Source organism: Manis pentadactyla, chromosome 3 (genome assembly GCF_030020395.1).
Source record: "Manis pentadactyla isolate mManPen7 chromosome 3, mManPen7.hap1, whole genome shotgun sequence".
Lineage (NCBI taxonomy): Eukaryota > Metazoa > Chordata > Mammalia > Pholidota > Manidae > Manis > Manis pentadactyla.
In genome coordinates this window covers 51270914-51289807 of record NC_080021.1, presented here as the reverse complement: position 1 = coordinate 51289807, position 18894 = coordinate 51270914, and the positions used below count along the sequence as shown (strand labels likewise).

Here is an 18894-nt window from a genome sequence, read left to right as displayed (position 1 = left end):
AAATGGGTAAAGAGGGCAAGTACCTCAACATAATAAAGGCCATATATGACAAAGCCACAGCCAACATCAAACTTAACAGCTAGAAGCTGAAAGCTTTTCCTTTAAGATCAGGAACAAGACAAGGATACCCACTCTCCCCACTTTTGTTCAACATAGTTCTGGAGGTCCTAGCCATAGCAATCAGACAACACAAAGAAATAAAAGGCATCCAGATTGGCAATGAAGAAGTTAAACTTTCCCTGTTGTAGATGGCATGATATTGTACATAAAAAACTGTAAAGAATCCACTCCAAAACTACTAGATCAAATATCTGAATTCAGCAAAGTTGGGGGATACAAAATTAATACACAGAAATCTGTTGCATTCCTATACAGTGACGATGAACTAGCAGAAAGAGAAATCAGGAAAATAATTCCATTCACAATTTTATCAAAAAGAATAAAATACCTAGGAATAACCCTAACCAAGGAGGTGTTTAATAATTACTTTGAAGTTTTGTCTTAAGAATAGGGTTATTTAGGTGACTATGTTGATCAGGATCTCGATATTAAGGTAGGTTCATTTACATTATGGAGGTCTGTCTCTCGTCCTAGTTACCAAGTTAGTTAATTGATTAAATCAACTGGAAGAAGAAGAAGAATAGCATATAGATTAAGTTAAAGAACAGGCTGGTTCTCATTGCTAATCATCAGAGAAATACAAATTAAAACCAGTGAGATATCACCTCACACCAGTTAGGATGGTTAGCATCCAAAAGACAAACAACAACTAATGTTGGCGAGGATGTGGAGAATGGGGAACCCTCCTACAGTGCTGGTGGGAATGTAAATTAGTTCAACCATTGTGGAAAGCATTATAGAGGTTCCTCAAAAAACTAAAAATAGAAATACCATTTGATCCAGGAATTCCATTCCTAGGAATTTACCCTAAGAATGCAGGAGGCCAGTTTGAAAAAGACATACGCACCCTATGTTTATCGCAGCACTATTTACAATAGCCAAGAAATGGGAGCAACCTAAGTGTCCATCAGTAGATGAATGGATAAAGAAGCTGTGGTACGTTATACACAATGGAATATTATTCAGCCATAAGAAGAAATCCTACCCTTTGCAACAACATGGATGGAACTAGAGGGTAGTATGCTCAGTGAAATAAGCCAGGCGGGGAAAGACACTCATATATGGAGTATAAGAATAATGCAAAAGCTGAAGGAACAAAACAGCAGCAGACTCACAGAACCCAAGAATGGACTGATGGTTACCAAAGGGAAAGGGACTGAGAAGAGTAGGTGGGAAGGGAGGTAGAAGGGGAATAAGGGGCATTATGATTAGCACACATAACGTACGGGGGAGTATGGGGAAGTCAGTATAGCACAGAAAATACAAGTAGTGACTCTATAGCATCTTACTATGCTGATGGACAGTGAGGGTTATGTGGTGGGACTTGATAATGGGGGGAAATCTAACAACCACAATGTTGATCATGTGATTGTATATTAATGATAACAAAATAAAAAATACAAAAAGAATTGAATGATGAATTGTTGTCTAGGAAGAAACACATACTTCTTGCAACAAGTAACTATTTTTTAAATTATTTAATTTTTAATTTTTACATAGTTTTTGCATATCAGAATAATTATAAGGATTAGAAAATTGACAGATGTGTTGGAATAGATTGGTAAGAAAGTGGTTTTTGACAAAAAATTAAGATATAATACAAAAATTATTAATATATAATTGTATTAGATTGAAAGACCATGGAAATGGAGAAGAGACAAAAGAGAAGGGGAAAAATTACACAGACTAGAAAGGTGATAATCAAGAATAAAATAACAGAAAAGATAGGGTAGAAGCCACACCACAACTATCAATCAGGGTGAAGTTTCAAGTGGGAATAGTGGAATAAAGTGTCCAAAAAAAATAGCAGAATTCACTTAATGTCCACCCATGACTGAAATACTATAGAAAATTTTTAAGTGACATTGTACAGAAAAAAATTGCTTTACAGTATTTATCAAATGCAGTGTAAAATTCTAATCTTTAATCAAAAAGTCACATGAAAACCTATTATTGTCTGATGACCCATAACAAATTCTTGTTCTAAGATCCCTCACATACTGCTTTATAATTTAAAAAACAAATTTGGAATCTATACCTTAAATTTGTAAATTAGTAAATCACTTCAGCATTCCAAAAATAAAAATAAAAAGAGAATATAAAAATAAAACTATGCACTTACCATCATGATTAGGATTTCCTAGTGTCCATGGTTCATCTGAGTCAAAGTGAGTATCTCCCCCAATTCCTGGTCCAGGGAAATAGGCATGAGCCAAAAATCCTCCCTCTCCATCAAAGGGAGAACTGTCTCCATGAAAACCAGATGCAAAAATGATGGTTATATCCACATCACGTTTGCCATTTTCTAATTCACTGTAGGGAACTTCTTCAAATGTCAGCGGAGTTACATTCTGCCACACATCAAAGGCACGGCGAATAGCTTTACGGGTTTCAGTGTCTCCTACTTTTGGAGTTACGTTCTTTATACTGAAAATTAAAAAAAAAAAGAATAATCAGTATGGCTTTTTTATGTATAATCTGATTTATACATCGGCTATTACAGATTGTGATCTATTCAGTTGAGTAAAATATTAGAAAGAGTCTTGCGTTAAATAGGAAAAAAATTAATTCCTTCTATCTCTATAATTAGATTTCACTGGACTGAAGTCATTTAATTTTCGGCAGTATAGTATTCATCTATCAAGGCTATACATGAGATGTTTTCTGCAGAATAGTTAACAGTGGGATAATTAGGTCAATCAGTCACTTTGCTTCCTAAAACAACAATCAAAACGCAGTTTTACCAAGTGTATTTTATTTCAAACAGGTGAAGCAGTTACTAGCTGAAATAAAAAAATCTATTTTTTCCTGGTTATAATTCCTTTGGGTACACCACTGTGTGCACGCATGTCTTTAAGCTCTTATTTATCTCCAACACCAATTCATTGGACCCAAAGTATTTCTTAGTTTTTAAAGAGAAGATCAGTTAATTACAGCTTCTGATGTTTGACAGTTCTCTTATGATATACTTAATATTTTCTAGGCAAAATAAGCAACGTGAGTGAATAGTTTTTTAATACAAAGATTTAACCATCATATGAATTTAAAGAAGTGACTTGGATATTATTTATTTAGTTTATTTATAAGTCTTGATGCTAATTAATAGATAAAAATAAATTTTTCATCCATCTATTTAGCACTAATCAGATATTTTTCTTGCCTCAATTCTTTTGTATTTTTCTAGGAACATAAATGAAATGAAACATATATATATATATATATATATATATATATATATATATATACACACACATATACACCATTATATTGTGGTGGTATAAGGTCACACCATCTTTGTGAAAAGCAATGAGTGATTTCAAAGGAATTGTAAATAAGCTTCAGGCTCCTTTAACCAACAATCTTATCTTACATCCATGAATACAAGAATTTTCACCAAGGAAAAATCTTAATTCATAAAAGGGGGAATAATATATAGGTGCATGATTATTGTAATGCAATAATAGAAAATTGGAAGCTAAATGTTTTACAGTGATGGAGTAATAGTTAAATTATGGTGTCTGTCTTGAATGTCATAATTTATATAGGATTCAAAACTATTTTTGCCATTTTAAGTCTATTTAGCAGCAAGAAAAAATATTTAAGATATACTTTCCTGTGGAAAAATAATATGTAGGTTATATTTACCACCCTATCAATTAACCCAATTGTAACTATGTCAAAATGATTACAAATATTAGGCAGGAATCACACTGAAATAACTATTATGGTATTAATTGAGCATTTACTATGAGCCAGGAAGCATTGTAGTGTCTTATTTAACCCTCTGTGAATAAAGTATTGAGATGAATATTTATAGCTATTTTACAAAAATAAAAAGAAGTTGAGATTTAAAGGAATTTAGAGAAAAGTTAGTGACAAGCTGATTTTTTTCAACTCAAACATTCTGACTCAAGAATCTGTTGTATTAAATTCTAAGCTAGACTACACATCTAAAACGAGATTTTCACTATTTTCTAATACACATTCTAGAACACATATACATTGACTATTTGGTGGTAAATATCATTCATAATTTATTATATACCAAGAAAATGAGGAAGCAAACCAAGTGGAAATGGAGTAGGGGTGGAGAGTGTTCCAGAAAGAAGAAATAGCAAGTGAAAGGTGCTCAAGCAGAGACATGCTTGACAAGTTCAAAGAATGGCAAGGTGGCCAGTATAGTGTGGGCAAAGAGAAAGGGCAAGCATCAGCATACGAAGGCTGCAGAAAACTAGGTAAGATAGGGCCTTGTTGATCACTGTAGAGTTTGGCTTTTGCTCCAAGTGAGAGGAAAAGAACTGGACCGTCATTAGAAGAGAAGTGACATTTGCACTATGAGAGAGAAGGAAGTACCAAGGAAGACCCCATAATTTTGACCTGATCCAAAGGATGGATAGAGTAAAAGAATTCACTCCTGCTTTGGGGAAGACTCATGCAGTATTTTACTCTTGCTTTTGTTTTTATTGATTTATTTTATTTTTAAGCTTTATGTCCCATTCAGTGTAGTGCTCTGAACTCTAGTTTGAGAGCTCCATTTCTAATATTGAGGCATCACCAACCTTTGTCTAGATTGTTAATCTCTTATTAGTCTCTAAAATTTCCTGTTTGATGGCTGAAGGAGCATGCAGATCAATCTAACCTTGAATTTTGTCTAAATTAATTTTCCTGAGACTTTTATTTTCTTCTCACCCTTCTAGGATCTCAGAAGCCCCTCATTAGTAGGGAAGTAGTCTTAGGGCATATTTTTCAAAAGACATTCTAAAAAATCAGTACTTTTCTAGGTGCTAGAGATAGACCTGTAATACAACTCTCCTCCTGTAGAACTTCTATATTTTAGTGATAATAAATAATGAAAAAAGACAACAAGAAAGACAATTACATATGGTGATAAGTGAGTATTATGGAGGTGAGGTGAGTAAATGATAAATAATAAATCAATGACAAAGGGAGCCACACATGCCTAGCACTGAGTTTCTAGCCAGGAGAAACAGTGAGCAGCCCAAGCACACTTGGCCAGTTCAAAGACTGTGCTGCTCAGTGAAATGGTGCAAAATGAACACTCAGCGGTATGAGATGACAGAGAATTGGTAGAGAGCAGGTGATATTCTGTAAAGGAAACCACTGGAGAGTTTCAATTAGAGAAGTATCCTGACATTATTCTAGTTTGTAAAGATCACTGTTTCTGATGAAAAATGAATAAGGGGACAAGAATGGAAGCAATACAACATTCAGAAGTTCAAGGAAGATAGAGACATGTACTTCAATGGTAGTCATGGAGATCTGAAGAATCAGTTTCAATATGTGTTCTGAGGGTATTGTTAATGCAATTTGTGTTAGATTCAATGTATAATGGAGATATTTTGTTTTCAAATAAAGGTAAATCTTACAAGAGAGAAAATAAATGAAGTCATATCAGTATGGTATGTATATAATAAGTACATAATGGTTTGAGAAAAGTGAAGCAATATAGTACAATAAAGAATAACTAATGTAGAGTACCATTTAGATTTGAAAATACATCACTGTGTTTTTCAAACCAATGCACTGATTAGCTTCCAAAACAAGCTTAATCACAACTGTCATGCCATTAATAAATGCAGGACACAGGAGTACACTTTAAAGTTAGAGCTACTGTTCTGAACAAACAAAATCATCTTAAGATGTTTTATGCCATTGAGGGGTTTGTTTTTTTATATTTACTCATAACTGAAATAATAAAGGACACAGAGAGATCATGTGACATTAATAAAAAAAGACTTATTCTTTGTTATTCTAATATGATACACAAAATTATTAGCATACATATTTGCAAAATAAAACCAATCTATAAAATGAATAAAATGAAGATTATGCTTGAAAAACCTTATAGAGCTAGTTAAGTTTTAAAATGTTTTTACTTTGCTTTTTCTTTTTGTAAATAGAGTAGTTACAGTGAACATACTTTTCATTTTAGTAAGACAATAGATTTTATTTTTTGAAATCTATCAGGTTTTTTCATTACACCCTCTCACTGATTATTTTTTTAACTCCCACTTTTGTAAATTTTGGAACTTTTACCTAAAAAGTTAATAAATGTTATCTTCAATGATACACAATCTTATATAGTAAAACTGATGAAGTGGATCTTTATTAACAAAACTCTATTGAAGTATGTGTGTGTGTTTTCTTTATTCATGGCCTGTAGGAATTATTTTGCTGTATTAGTTCCGTAAAATAATTACTATGAAATGTAAAAATAATCACACATTTGTTCACTTCAATAGAAGTTATAGGAAATGTGAAACAAGACCATGGCAATAGGTTTTAACCCTTTCAAATCAAGTAAACTCTAGTCAGTTTCTCGAGAGCCACAGTAAATGTTACCCAATGCCTACTACTACTGTGTAAAGACAGGATTCTCTAGTTTTAAAATTACTGGTTCCATACCATTTTATTTAATAACAATCCTATATATTAATAATGATTATTTCCCCTTAAAATATTGATAGAGTGATAAATCCTTTTCAAATTTAGGGTATTATTTTATCTCTAATTTGGAGAGTAAGAAAAAATATGTTAAAATTATTTTGGTATGGACAAGGCTAAATATCCTTTAGTCAATTCAATAGACAAAAATTAGTTGTCAGTAAAGCATATCAATATTTTATGAAAAATTATTAACTAAATGGGATATATGTAACTGGGAAAGTAGACAATTGCTAAGAATATAACAGTACAAAAAGAAAAATACATAGTTAAATCATTAGCAGGTCCATATCCAGAATGTATTACAATGTTTTACCAGGAAAGAACTAAGTAGACTAAGTTATTTTTATTCATATTATGTTTGTATAGCCTATGTGTCCTCACTTTTTTTTTTAAGCACAAGTAATGGTCATAAGATAGAGATTAAATATAGTATCCCTCAGGGAAGGTTACATTAAATATTTGGCTATTTCCCTAATATGCTAGCTTTCTAGGTAAGGCAGAGCTAAGTACATATTTCTTTGAGACTCAAATAATGTCTGTTGTGTATCCTCTGTACATACAGGTTGAATTCTCTTTGAAGTAAATAGGATCACTAAACTTAGTGAGCTCATTGGGTTTAGAGTGAGTAATGAGAAACGTTTCTGTGAGAAAATGATAATTCCTTAGCAACTTCTAGATTTCTTTTCTCTGCATATATATTAAAGTAAAACAATAACTTGCACTGTGTGTTCTCAGTAGTCATAGAAGCATTCATTTAAAGTCAAGGTTAGTTAAGGAATGAATATACAGGGAAAATTGATATTAGTAATATAATATCATATTAGTTAATATATAATGAATATTCAGTAACAATGCAATTTAAAAAACAAATGCATCTGGCACTTTAAGTATCTATCTATGGGTCATTTATTTCATTAAATATTATTTTGGAGTTTAGGTTTTATAGAGCAAAGGAATTTAGGCTATGTCTATTTTATGTAATATTCAGTAAGCTTGGAAAATAAAGATGTTTGATAAAAAATGGTGTTACTCATTAAGATCCAATGATTGTTTTGAATAAAGTTAAACCAAAGTCTAAGAATTCATTAATTTATTCAACGACTATTTAATGAGGGCATAAGGCATAATACACAAGAGGTACTCTACTAGGTTCTGGGGAACATAAAATGGATATGATCTTTGATGTAATGAAGTTCTTGCATGGTGCTGAAGTAACATATGACATACATTTTTTGCAATTATTTACTTAAATACCTGTATCCCATACTAGACTATATTCTCCATTGAGAACTCATCTGTCCATTGCTGGTGATGGCACCTAATGCTATTCAGTAATCATTTAGTAAACAAACAACACCTAATTACTCAAGAAGCAAACTGCCAAAAGAAAATTTTACATAAGGATTCAAGTAAAAGGTGAATAGCCACAACTACTTGTGTTATAATTATTACAAGGGTCTAAATTATACATCAGCTGAAGTTATATATACCCCTAAGAATACTCAAATGATTCTTCTGGTACAATTTTGGAAGTTTCCATTTCTAAGCATCAAGTGCTAAGGTCACGAAAGAGAAAGGCCTAGGAGCCCAGACATTCCCTTTAAATGGATTGATTATACAAGGTTCCTTCCAATCCCACACTTTAAAAATAAGAAGACATTTTAAAGTTATATAATCTCACTTTCCAATCATTTCAAACATGGGCTTAAATTTCCCTGCCAAGTGAATAAATTTCTTGGTTTATATGCCTCAATGATGAAGAAGACTTGTAGGATGGGTGGCTTAATTTCCCAAAGGCTGAAAATACTAGATTTTTCTGAATGTCTTTAAGTATTTAAGAATAACTAGAAATTTCCCCCTCATATATTCTTTCCATTAGGTTGAGAATCCTTGGCTCTAATCTTCAGCCTCTTTCTCAAGCAAACTGTTTTCAAGATCTCTTAGCATTTTGATTTCTTTTTACAGGTGTATATTAATTTTCCAAGAAGTAGCTGAAAATGTGGCCCAAAGGGAAAAGAATACTTCAGGAAAGGCTTGGCCAACAAAGCAGAGAAAACAATTAGCATCACCACCTCTTTGGACACTTTGCTTATCATGAGTTTGCCATCAAATAAAACCTAGGTTTGACCACACCTACCCCCACCCAAACTTCCATCTGCCTTCTGCAATGGCCCATTTCAGCTATCCTTCTCAAGAACAATTATTTTTTTAGTTTAAATGTCATATTTTGTATTTATTTCTCCAAATATAGTAATAAGAGTAGTAGCAAATGCTCATACAGTACCTACTATATACAAGCCAACTTCTCAATACCTTACATATGCTAACTTTAAAGTGTAATATCCTAAGCTTGCACTCCCAACTTTCTATAATCCTGTTATAATATTCTCAACAATTTCTGCAATTTGGTAAACCAAAAGGCGTTAAGATGATAGGTGACATATACTAAGCACTATGTTTCAAGTATTGTGCTATTTTTTTTTTTTCTCACTATCCATCTGAATTTTCTCCCAGGCTTTACAAGGTAGGTATTGTTACAATACTCAATTTGCACAGGGGAAATGAGACTTAGAACTTGATCCTGGTTGCAGGTATCAGCCAAGATTCAAATCCAGATCTTTCTTACTTCAAAATAGGACTCTTAAGCACATGATGTGGTTATCAATAACCTGGAAGTTTATAGGGGCAGACACCTAATTATTTGAATATTCAAAATTTGCTGAGATGATTGTCAGTTTAGGAACATCGCATTAGATAGAATTATGATTTTGGCTCTTAATGGTTTCTTTGTTTCTCTCCTTTATAAATGAATAGTGTAGTTGGTACATAAGGATACAGAGACACTAAATAGAGTACCCTGCCAAGAATTTGGAAATCAGGTCAGAAAAAGGATACAATATGAAGGGAAAATTGCAATATCAATATACAGGGTTGTGTAAGTTTTGTAGTTCTAAAGTTGATTCTATACTTTAATCTAATTAGTATTTATTGATTTTTAAAAATATGGTATGTGGTAAGGATCTAATTTAATTGTTTTCCATATGGATAATTAATTATTACAGAATAACTTTATAATTAAAGTAACCCATCCTTTCCCCACTGATCTAAAGGCCTGCTTGGGCATAAATCAATTTTTAAAAAATATACACATGGGGTTATTTCTGTGATCTCTTATCTGCACTGTTTCTTTATCTCTGTGCTAACACAACATACTCCCTTAATCAGTGTTTTTTAAAGTAAGTCTCTTTTGATTTAAAGTAATACCTAGTAGATAGGAACATTTTGATTAATCTTGGGCCTTTACTATTCCTCAGAGACTTTTGACTACTGAGTTATAATTTTGTTAAGTTTTACAAAAAATCCTATAGGATTTTTGTTAGAATTACATTGAATTTGTGGAAAAGTTGAACCTTCATTATAATGAGTCTTCTTATTAGGTACAAAATATACCTTTACATTTATTTTTAGTTTTCTTTTAGTTGTCTTTCAATAAATTTTCTTCATAAAGGGCTTATACATCTTTTGTAGATTTATTCCTCACTCATATTTTTGTGTCTATTCAAATAGTTGTTTTGTAAAAATTACATGATTTGTATGTGTGTGGGGTTAGGAGTGACTTTAAATACAAAGTCAACATACAAAAACTTTATGTATTGACTTTGTATTTAAAAGCTGACTACAGACTTCCAGTTTCTGCTCCATTTAAAATGCTGGAAGTTGTCACTAGCCTTACAACAAGGAAAAGGTTGAGCAAGCCAAAAATGAACAATTTTTCATAGCTCCACTAGAGAATTGCAGTCATAGAGCAAACTGCTACCTTCCTCTCCCCACCAAATTGGAGAGACAGAAGGATACAGAGAACCATAGCTTACAAAAGGTCCTGAATCCAAGAAACTGATAGAAACTCTTAAACAGAAGTGTGGACCGGCTTGAGGATGAAACACTCTTGGACATCCAGCCTAAGGGGAGGACTTCCATACATTCATGAGTTTTATCTTTTACCAAGGAAGATTTAAGAAAAACCCCTCCAGCTTCCAGTACAGGGATGGGAAAATCAACAATTTTGAAATATGCCCAGAGCATTTTGTTCTCCAAAACAAAGGCTTACCTTCAAAGATAAATATTTAATCAGAACCTTATCTGATCTAGGTGAACGGCAATTAGACATTTCAGCCCTCTAACCTTCCAGTTTCTTAAAATGAAAGGAAAAAAGGCAAATATACTACTCTGAGGGTAAAAGCCTAGAAATTCAAGCTCACTTAAAAAACTTGAGGTTTAATCATAGGATTATAGTTTGTTTCATACCCATAATACTTTATGCCACACCAATAGGGTTCAGTATAATAATAGTGGATTGCAAATGAGGGAGCTACAGGATGCAAAATCTTTTTAAGAGGTTTCTAGGGATACTCAAAGACAACAGGAGATACAAAAACTAGGACACTGGTAGAAAGCAAAGCCTCAAACACCTTCAGCTACAGCAAACATTAAATGGACAAACACTCAACTTGATAAACATAAAACCTCACACTAAAGGCTTATTATCTTAGTTTCTATTACCCAGTACATAATGCCGGGCTCTCTCATTTGTAATCCACTATTAAAATAGTGGATCAGGAAGGAATAAAGTAAAGTCAGGCTAAACGGCACAAGAAAACAGTCTGAAGAGACAAAGGAAAGAAACATCAGAACCAGGCCCAAATATGGCAGAAATCATGGAATTATCAAAGAGTTTAAATTAATTCTGATCAATATTCTAAGGGTTCTAGTGGAAAAAATAGACAACATGAAGAAAACACATGGCTAATATAAGCTCAGAGATGGAAACTCCAAGGAAGAATAAAAAAGGTAATGATAGAAATAAAAAATATTGTAATAATCAGTGAAGAATGTCTCTGATGAGCCCATCTTAAGACTGAACACCGCCAAGGGAAGAATCAGTGAACTTGAAGATAGGTCAGTGAAACTTCCCAAATTGAAAAGCAGAGGAAAAGTAAAAAAACGGTGAAAAACAAAACAAAGTGCCCAAGAACTGTGGAACATTTACAAAAGTATGATGTAATACAATGGGCATATCAGGAGAAGAGAAATAGGAACAGAAAAAAAATTTTAAATAATAATTGCTCAGAGTCGGTTAAAATTAATAACACACCAAATAGATCCAGGAATTTCAAACATAAAGCAGGATGAATATTTTAAAAATCTCTATTTAGGTATATAATATTCAAACTTCAGAAAGCTGAAAACAAGTATAAAACCTTGAAAGAAGCCAGAGGAAAAACAAAAATACTTCATCTACAGAGAAACAAAGACAACAATTTGATTAGACTTCTCAAAAACCATGCAAGCAAGAATAAAAAAATGTAACTATGTGAGATAATGTATGTTATCTAAACTTACTATGTTAATTATTTCACGATATACACAGATGTCAAATAATTATGCTGTACACCTTGAATTAATACTATTTGTATGTCAATTATATCTCAACAAAAGCAGGGGTAAAAAGGAAGAGAGTGGAATAAAATACTTAAAGTGTTCAAAGAATGAAAACCCCAACTGAGAATTTTGTATCTGATGAAAATATCATTCAGAGGTGAAGGAGAAAGAAGTCTTTCTTAGACAAAGAAAAACAGGTAATCTGATGCCAGTAAACTGGCCTTACTGAAATTTTAAAAGAAGTTCTTTTGAGGGAAAGAAAATGCTATGGGTTGAGAAGAAAGGAAGAGCACTAGGGAAGAAATAAAGGAAAGTAAAATAAAATTATTTTTAATCACTCTAACAGAGAACTGTTTGTTCAAAATAATAACAACAATAATATATTGGGTGATTATAGCTTATGGATATGTGAAAAAAATGACAGCCATGTTATAAGGCACAAGAGGGAGACATTAGGAATACTTTATTAAAAGGTACCTGCAATACCTGTGAAGTAGTATACTATTATTTCAAAGAAGACTTAGATTAGCTATAACTGTACATTGCAAATTCTAGGGTACCACTAGTATAATTCTAAAAAGTATAATTGATATGCTAATAGAACATTTTATGTACCCAATGCCCAATTAAATCCAGAGAAGGCATAAAAGAGGGAAGACAAAAGAAAAAAAAGGCACAGAAAACAATAGCAACGGGGAGCAAAGAGCTATAAATTCAACTGTATCAATATTTAAATGTAAATAATGTAAATACTCCAATATAAAAACAGTGGCCATCAGAGTGGATTACAGCAAAAAAAAATACCCAATGATATGCTATCTACAAGAAATCTGCCTTAAGTATAAAGACACTGATAGATTAAAAGTAAAAGAGTACAGAAAAATATATTATGCTATACTAACAAAGGAAAACTGTAATAGCTATATTAATTTTTGACAAAGCCTTCTTCAGAGTAAGGAAAACTATCAGGGCTAAAGAGGGGCATTATGTATCAATAAAGGTGTCAATTTTCCAGGAAGATAGAACAAACCTTAATGTATATGTGCCTAATAACAGAGCAGCAAAATATATGAGGCAAAAACTTACAGAATTCCAAGAAGAAATTGACAAATACACTGTTTTGGTTGAGAATTCAATACCCTTCTATCAGTAATTTACAGATCCTGAAAATGGAAAATAGGTAAGGATATAGTAGAACTGCACAGCACCATTAATTAACTCAATTTAATTGGTACTTCTAAAACACTTTATCCAAAAAACAGCAGAGAATTCATTATTCTCAAGCTCACATGGAACATTCACTAACAATAGCTGGGGGAAAAAAATCTCAAAAATAATTGAAGATACAAGAATATACTTATAAATCACACATGAGTTGAAGAAAAAAACCTCAAGGGAAATCTAATTATTTGAACTAAATTAAAATGAAATACAACTTTTCAAAATTAGCAGGATACAGCAAAAGCAGTGCTTAAAGTAAAACCTATAGTATTAAATGCATTATTAGGAAGAAAAAATAAATAAAATAATCTAAGCTTTCACCTTTGAAAATTAGAAAAAGCAAGGCAAAGAAAAATAAACAAAAATAGAAGCAGAAATCAATGAAACTGAAAACATGAAAATAACACAGAAAAATTTAAAAAGAGCCAATTTGTCTGAAGGAAGCAATATAGTTTGTAAAACTCTAGCCAGACTAACCAAGAAAAAAAGAGAGAAGACACAATTTACTAATATCAGTTATGAAAGAGGGCAAATCACTAGTGATCCCATGAATAGTAAGAAGACAATGAAAGAATACTATGTTTATTTTATCACATAAACCTGTTTATGCCCATAAATATGATAGCATAGAGGATATCACTGACTGGATTGTGTCCCCACCACAAGTTCATATGTTGAAGCCCTATAACCCAATGTAACTGTATTTGGAGACAGGGTCTATGGAAGTAATTAAGGTTAAATGAAGTCATAAAGTTGGGGCCATAATTCAAAAGGGCTGGTGTCTTTATAAGAAGAAAAAAGACACCAGAAATCTCTTTTTCTCCACACATGCTCAGAGGAAAGGTCAGCTGAGGACATAGTCAGAAGGTGGCCATCTCTAAACCAGACACAGGCCTCCCAGAAACCAACCCTGACAACACCTTGATTTTGGATTTCTAGCCTCCAGAACTATGAGAAATTAAATTTCTATTGTTAAAGCTGCCCAGGCTGTGGTTTGTTATGGCAGCCTGTGAAGACTAATACAATTGAATGCACCAACTGGTTTGAAAGACACAATCTATAGAAACCTACACAAAAAGAAACAGATAATCTGAACAGGCCTATATCTATTAAGTAATTAATCAATAATTAATAACCTTCTGAAAAAAAATGAAGAGAAACCATGCCCAGTTGGTTGTACTGGTGAAGTCCACAAACCTTTCAGGAAGATATTTTCTACAATCTCTTCCAGAAAACAGAAGTAGGCGGAACACTTCCCAACCTATTCCATGTTTCTAGCATTACCCTCCTACCAAAACTAGATAAAGATATTATAAGAAAGGAAAACTACATATCAATGTCTTTCATGAACATAGATGTAAAAATCCTCAACAAGAAACTAGCACAGCAAACTCAACAGTTCATAAAAAGAATTATTCAGCATGGCAGAGTGGGAGGTATTTATCCCAGGCATGAAAGACTGGTTCAACATTTGAAAATCAATTAATATGAACTATCACATTAAAAGGCTAAAGGAGAAAACTCAGATGATCTTATTAATATGTGTGGAAAAAGCATTTGATAAAGTCCAACACCCATTCACAATAAAAACTGCCAACAAACTAGTAATAGAATAAACTTACTTAACTTGATAGGCATCTAGAAAAAGTCTACAGCTTATGTCATACTTAATGCAAAGAAACTAGATGCTTTTCCTCTAAAGACTGGGGAAAGGTAATGATATTTGCTTTTAGAACTCCTATTCAACACTGTACTGAAAGTACTAGCTAATGTAGTAAGATAAGAAATAGAAATAAAAGATACACAGACTGGGAAGGAAAAAATACAACTGTCCTTGTTCTCAGGTAACATGATTTTCTATGCACAAAACATCAAAGATTTGACAAAAATCTGGGACTAGTGAGTGATTATAGCAAAATTACATGATAAAAGGTCAATATATAAAGTCAATCACTTCCTTATATACCAGTAATAAACATTAGGAATTAGAAATTAAAAACACACAATACCATTAACAGTATAAAAAACTTAGGAATAAATCTATCAAAATATGTGGCTATGGTCTGAATGTTTTGTGTTCCCCAAAACTCATGTTAAAATCCTAACCCCCAAAGATTATGATATTAGTAAATGGGACCTATGGGAGGTGCTTATTTAGGTCATGAGAATGGAGCTCTCATGAATGGGGCTAGTGTCCCACAGAGTTGCCTAGCCCTTCTGCTATGTGAGGGAGAATATGACAAGAAGTCTGTCATCCAGATGGGGGGCCACATCCAGCTATGCTAGCACTCTAACCTCAGACTTCCAGCCTTTACAACTTTGGGCAATAAATTTCTGTTTGTAAGCCACTCATCTATGGTATTTTGCTATGGCAGCCTTAATGGACTAAGACATATATACAAGATCTATATGAGTTAAAGTATAAAACTATGATTAAAGAAAGCAAAGATCTAAATAAATGGGGAAATATTCATGTTCATGAATAGTAAGACCTAATATTGTTAGGATGTCAGTTCTTCCCAAATTGATCTGTAGATTCAATACAGTCACTCTGAAACACAACACACTAATGAAGAAGAATAAAGTAAGAAAATTGACACTACCTGACATCAAGACTTACTATAAAACTACAGTAATCAAGATAGTGTGATTTTGGTTTATGAATAGATACACAGATCAATGAAACAGAATAAGGAGCCAGAAATTGACCAACACATATAGTCAACTGTTCTTCAGCAAGGAGCAAAGGTGATGGAGAAAGGATGATCTTTTGAACAAATGGTTCTACAACAACTGAACATCCAAAATTAATTAATCTGAAAAAAATTAATCTAGACAGTGACTTTACAACTTTCACAAACACAACTAAAAATGGATCTCTGGCTTAAATATAAACATAAAATTATTAAACTTTTAAAGGATAATACAGAAGGCAATGTAATTGACCTTGAATTTTGGTAATGATTTTTTTATACAACACCAAAGGTAAAAAAATAATTGGTAAATAATTTGGATTATAAAAATGAAAACTTCTGCCCTGCAAAAGATGCTGTAAAGAGAATGAAAAAACTGGGAGAACATATTTGAAAACACATATGATATAAGACATATCCAAAATACACAAAGGACTCTTAAAAATAGTACTCAATTAAAAGTTGGTTGAAATACCTGAACAAACATTTCACCCAAGAAGATACAGAAATGGAAAATAAACGTATGAAAATATGCTCAGCATCATAAGTCATTAAGGAACAGCAAATTAAAATAACATTGAAATACCACTATCTATCTATTAGAATGGTTATAATCCAGAACACTGACAACACCAAATGTTGACTAAGAACTTTCATTCATTGCTGGTGGTAATGCAAAATGGTACAGCTACTTTGAGGATGGTTTGACAGTTTCTTACACAGTTGTAGACATTAACCATAGTCTTACCATTTTATCAGCAATTATATCCCTAGATATTTATCCAAGAGTTGAAACTTTTTGTCCACACAAAAACCTGTCCATGCATGTTTATACCAGCCTTGTTAATAATTGCCAAAACAAACAAGACTCTAATAAGTAAGTGGGTAAACAAACTGTCACATGTCCATACAATGGAATATTATTCAGTAATAAAAAGAAATAAGCTATCAAGTAATGAAAACATATGGGAAGGCCTTAGATACATATTATTAAGTGTAAGAAGGCAGTCTGAAATGGCTACATATTTTACAGTTCCAACTATATAATATTCTGGAAAAGGCCTAACCATAAAGACATTAAAACAATCAGTAGTTTCAAGGAGTTTGGGGGAAGAGAAGAGGAATGAATAGGTGTAACAGGATTTTTAGGGCAGTGAAACTATTCTATATCATAGTATATGTAATGCTTCATGACATTAATCGTTTGTTAAAACCCATAAAACTACACCACAAAGTGAACCCTAGCATAAACTAAGGATTTAGTCAGTAATATAGCAACAATAGCTGAGCAACTGTAAGAAATATATCACACCAATGCAAGATCTTAATAATAGCATAGATTATGCATGTGTGCATGGGGTATGGGCTGTGTATGGGAACTACCTGTGTTATCTGCTCAACTTTTCTGTAAACCTAAAATTGATCTAAAACATCAAATCTATTAATTTTTTTTTAAGAACCTGGTTATATTCTTTCATTATTTCTAAAAAATTATCCAGAATTTATTCTGGGTTTTCTAGAAAGTGATAGAAACAGTGACTAGTGAGAGTTTTATTTCTTTACAAATCCTTATATGTTTTATTTCCTTTCATTTCTTTACAACTGTAAGTACTTGTGCAATGTTGTTGAAGAGAAGTAGCAAGTATTTTTTTGCTTTTGTTGTTCCACAGCATTTTTATCAAAAATTTCATGTTTATTATATGTGAAATATGTAGTTTTGCTTTGTGAAGATGCTATTCTTTCTGATTAAGAAAGGATCCTTCTTCGCTTTGATTCCTAGTTATCATAAATGGGTGTTAAGTTTCCTTTTATCATATTTCCGTACCTATTAAGGTGACCATATGGAGTTTGTCCTTTAATAACTTATATTTCAAGAAAGAATTTTATTATCTTACACTTACATATCTCCTAAGTTTTCAGAATTCCCTTTACTCTTGGATTTCATAGTCCTTTCCTTTTGTTACAGGTCAAAATACATCTTTAGTTTCTTTAATTTGAAATGTCAATATCTCTCATTCAGTTTTTACTTCAATCAAAGATGGTTCACTTCATTTACTTTGTCATCTGGCCAGAAAAGGAATTTATTTCTGTAATTCTTCATCAAAGTCTATAAATACTTTTCAAGATCTATCCAATTTTTCTGCTCACCAAGCACTATTTGATGACTAATTCACTCATAGTACTGAGGAAGAGAAATGGATATTCTACTTATTGGGAAAATACAAACTCTACTTCATATTAAATCTTTTTTAACTGTTTCCTGAAGTGTGGATTGTAGAGATGGTAAGCAAGTTTGTGAAGTAAAAAATCTTGTGAACACATTTAAATGATTATGAGTATTTATTTCATGGGCTTGACCTAAAACTGCTTCCTTTTTGATTTATCTGCAGAAATACATGAAATAAGTTGCATAAGATAATAATCTAGGAGCATGCTATCTGGCATTAGCATAAGAATACAAAATAACATTCAAAAATGTTTCCAAAATAACCATATTAAATTCAATGGCACACTCTAGACCTATATCAAAGTCTATAAATACTTTTCAAGATCTATCCAAGATATAAAATCAAGTATTGAGTCTTAAATTTTATCTTAAACATACATGAAGGGTTATTTATACAAAGAATAAGAATTATAAATTTCTTGTTTGCATTCATGTAATTCGATAGAGATGGTTCCCAACATCTACCCTCCCCCTAAAGTGCCCTTCCTCTTCCCCAGCCTGTTGGTTTAACAAGTTCTTTCTCCTCCTGTGAATCATAGCTGAAAGGTCATTCTTTAGGGAGACCTTCCCTGATTATTTTGGAGTGGGCTTGATGGCTCTGGTTTATATTTCTCTTGTGTCCTGTTCTGTCCCTTTCCTAACAGGCAACAAGTTTCTATGATTGTTCACCTCCCCCACATGACTATAAATCCCATGAAGTCAGAGTCTCCAAGTTTTATTTATTGC

At 32.4% G+C, this 18894-nt stretch overlaps 1 protein-coding gene across 2 annotated transcripts in view; it reads right to left on the bottom strand.

Annotated features, from left to right (window-relative positions):
- Positions 1–18894, bottom strand: part of MMP16 (matrix metallopeptidase 16) — a 314497-nt gene that overhangs the window by 145640 nt on the left and 149963 nt on the right. For both annotated transcript variants that reach the window (XM_057497909.1, XM_057497908.1), the window contains one exon: positions 2243–2547. In XM_057497909.1, the coding sequence (XP_057353892.1) occupies positions 2243–2547 (305 nt within the window). The remainder of the gene's footprint in view (positions 1–2242; positions 2548–18894) is intronic.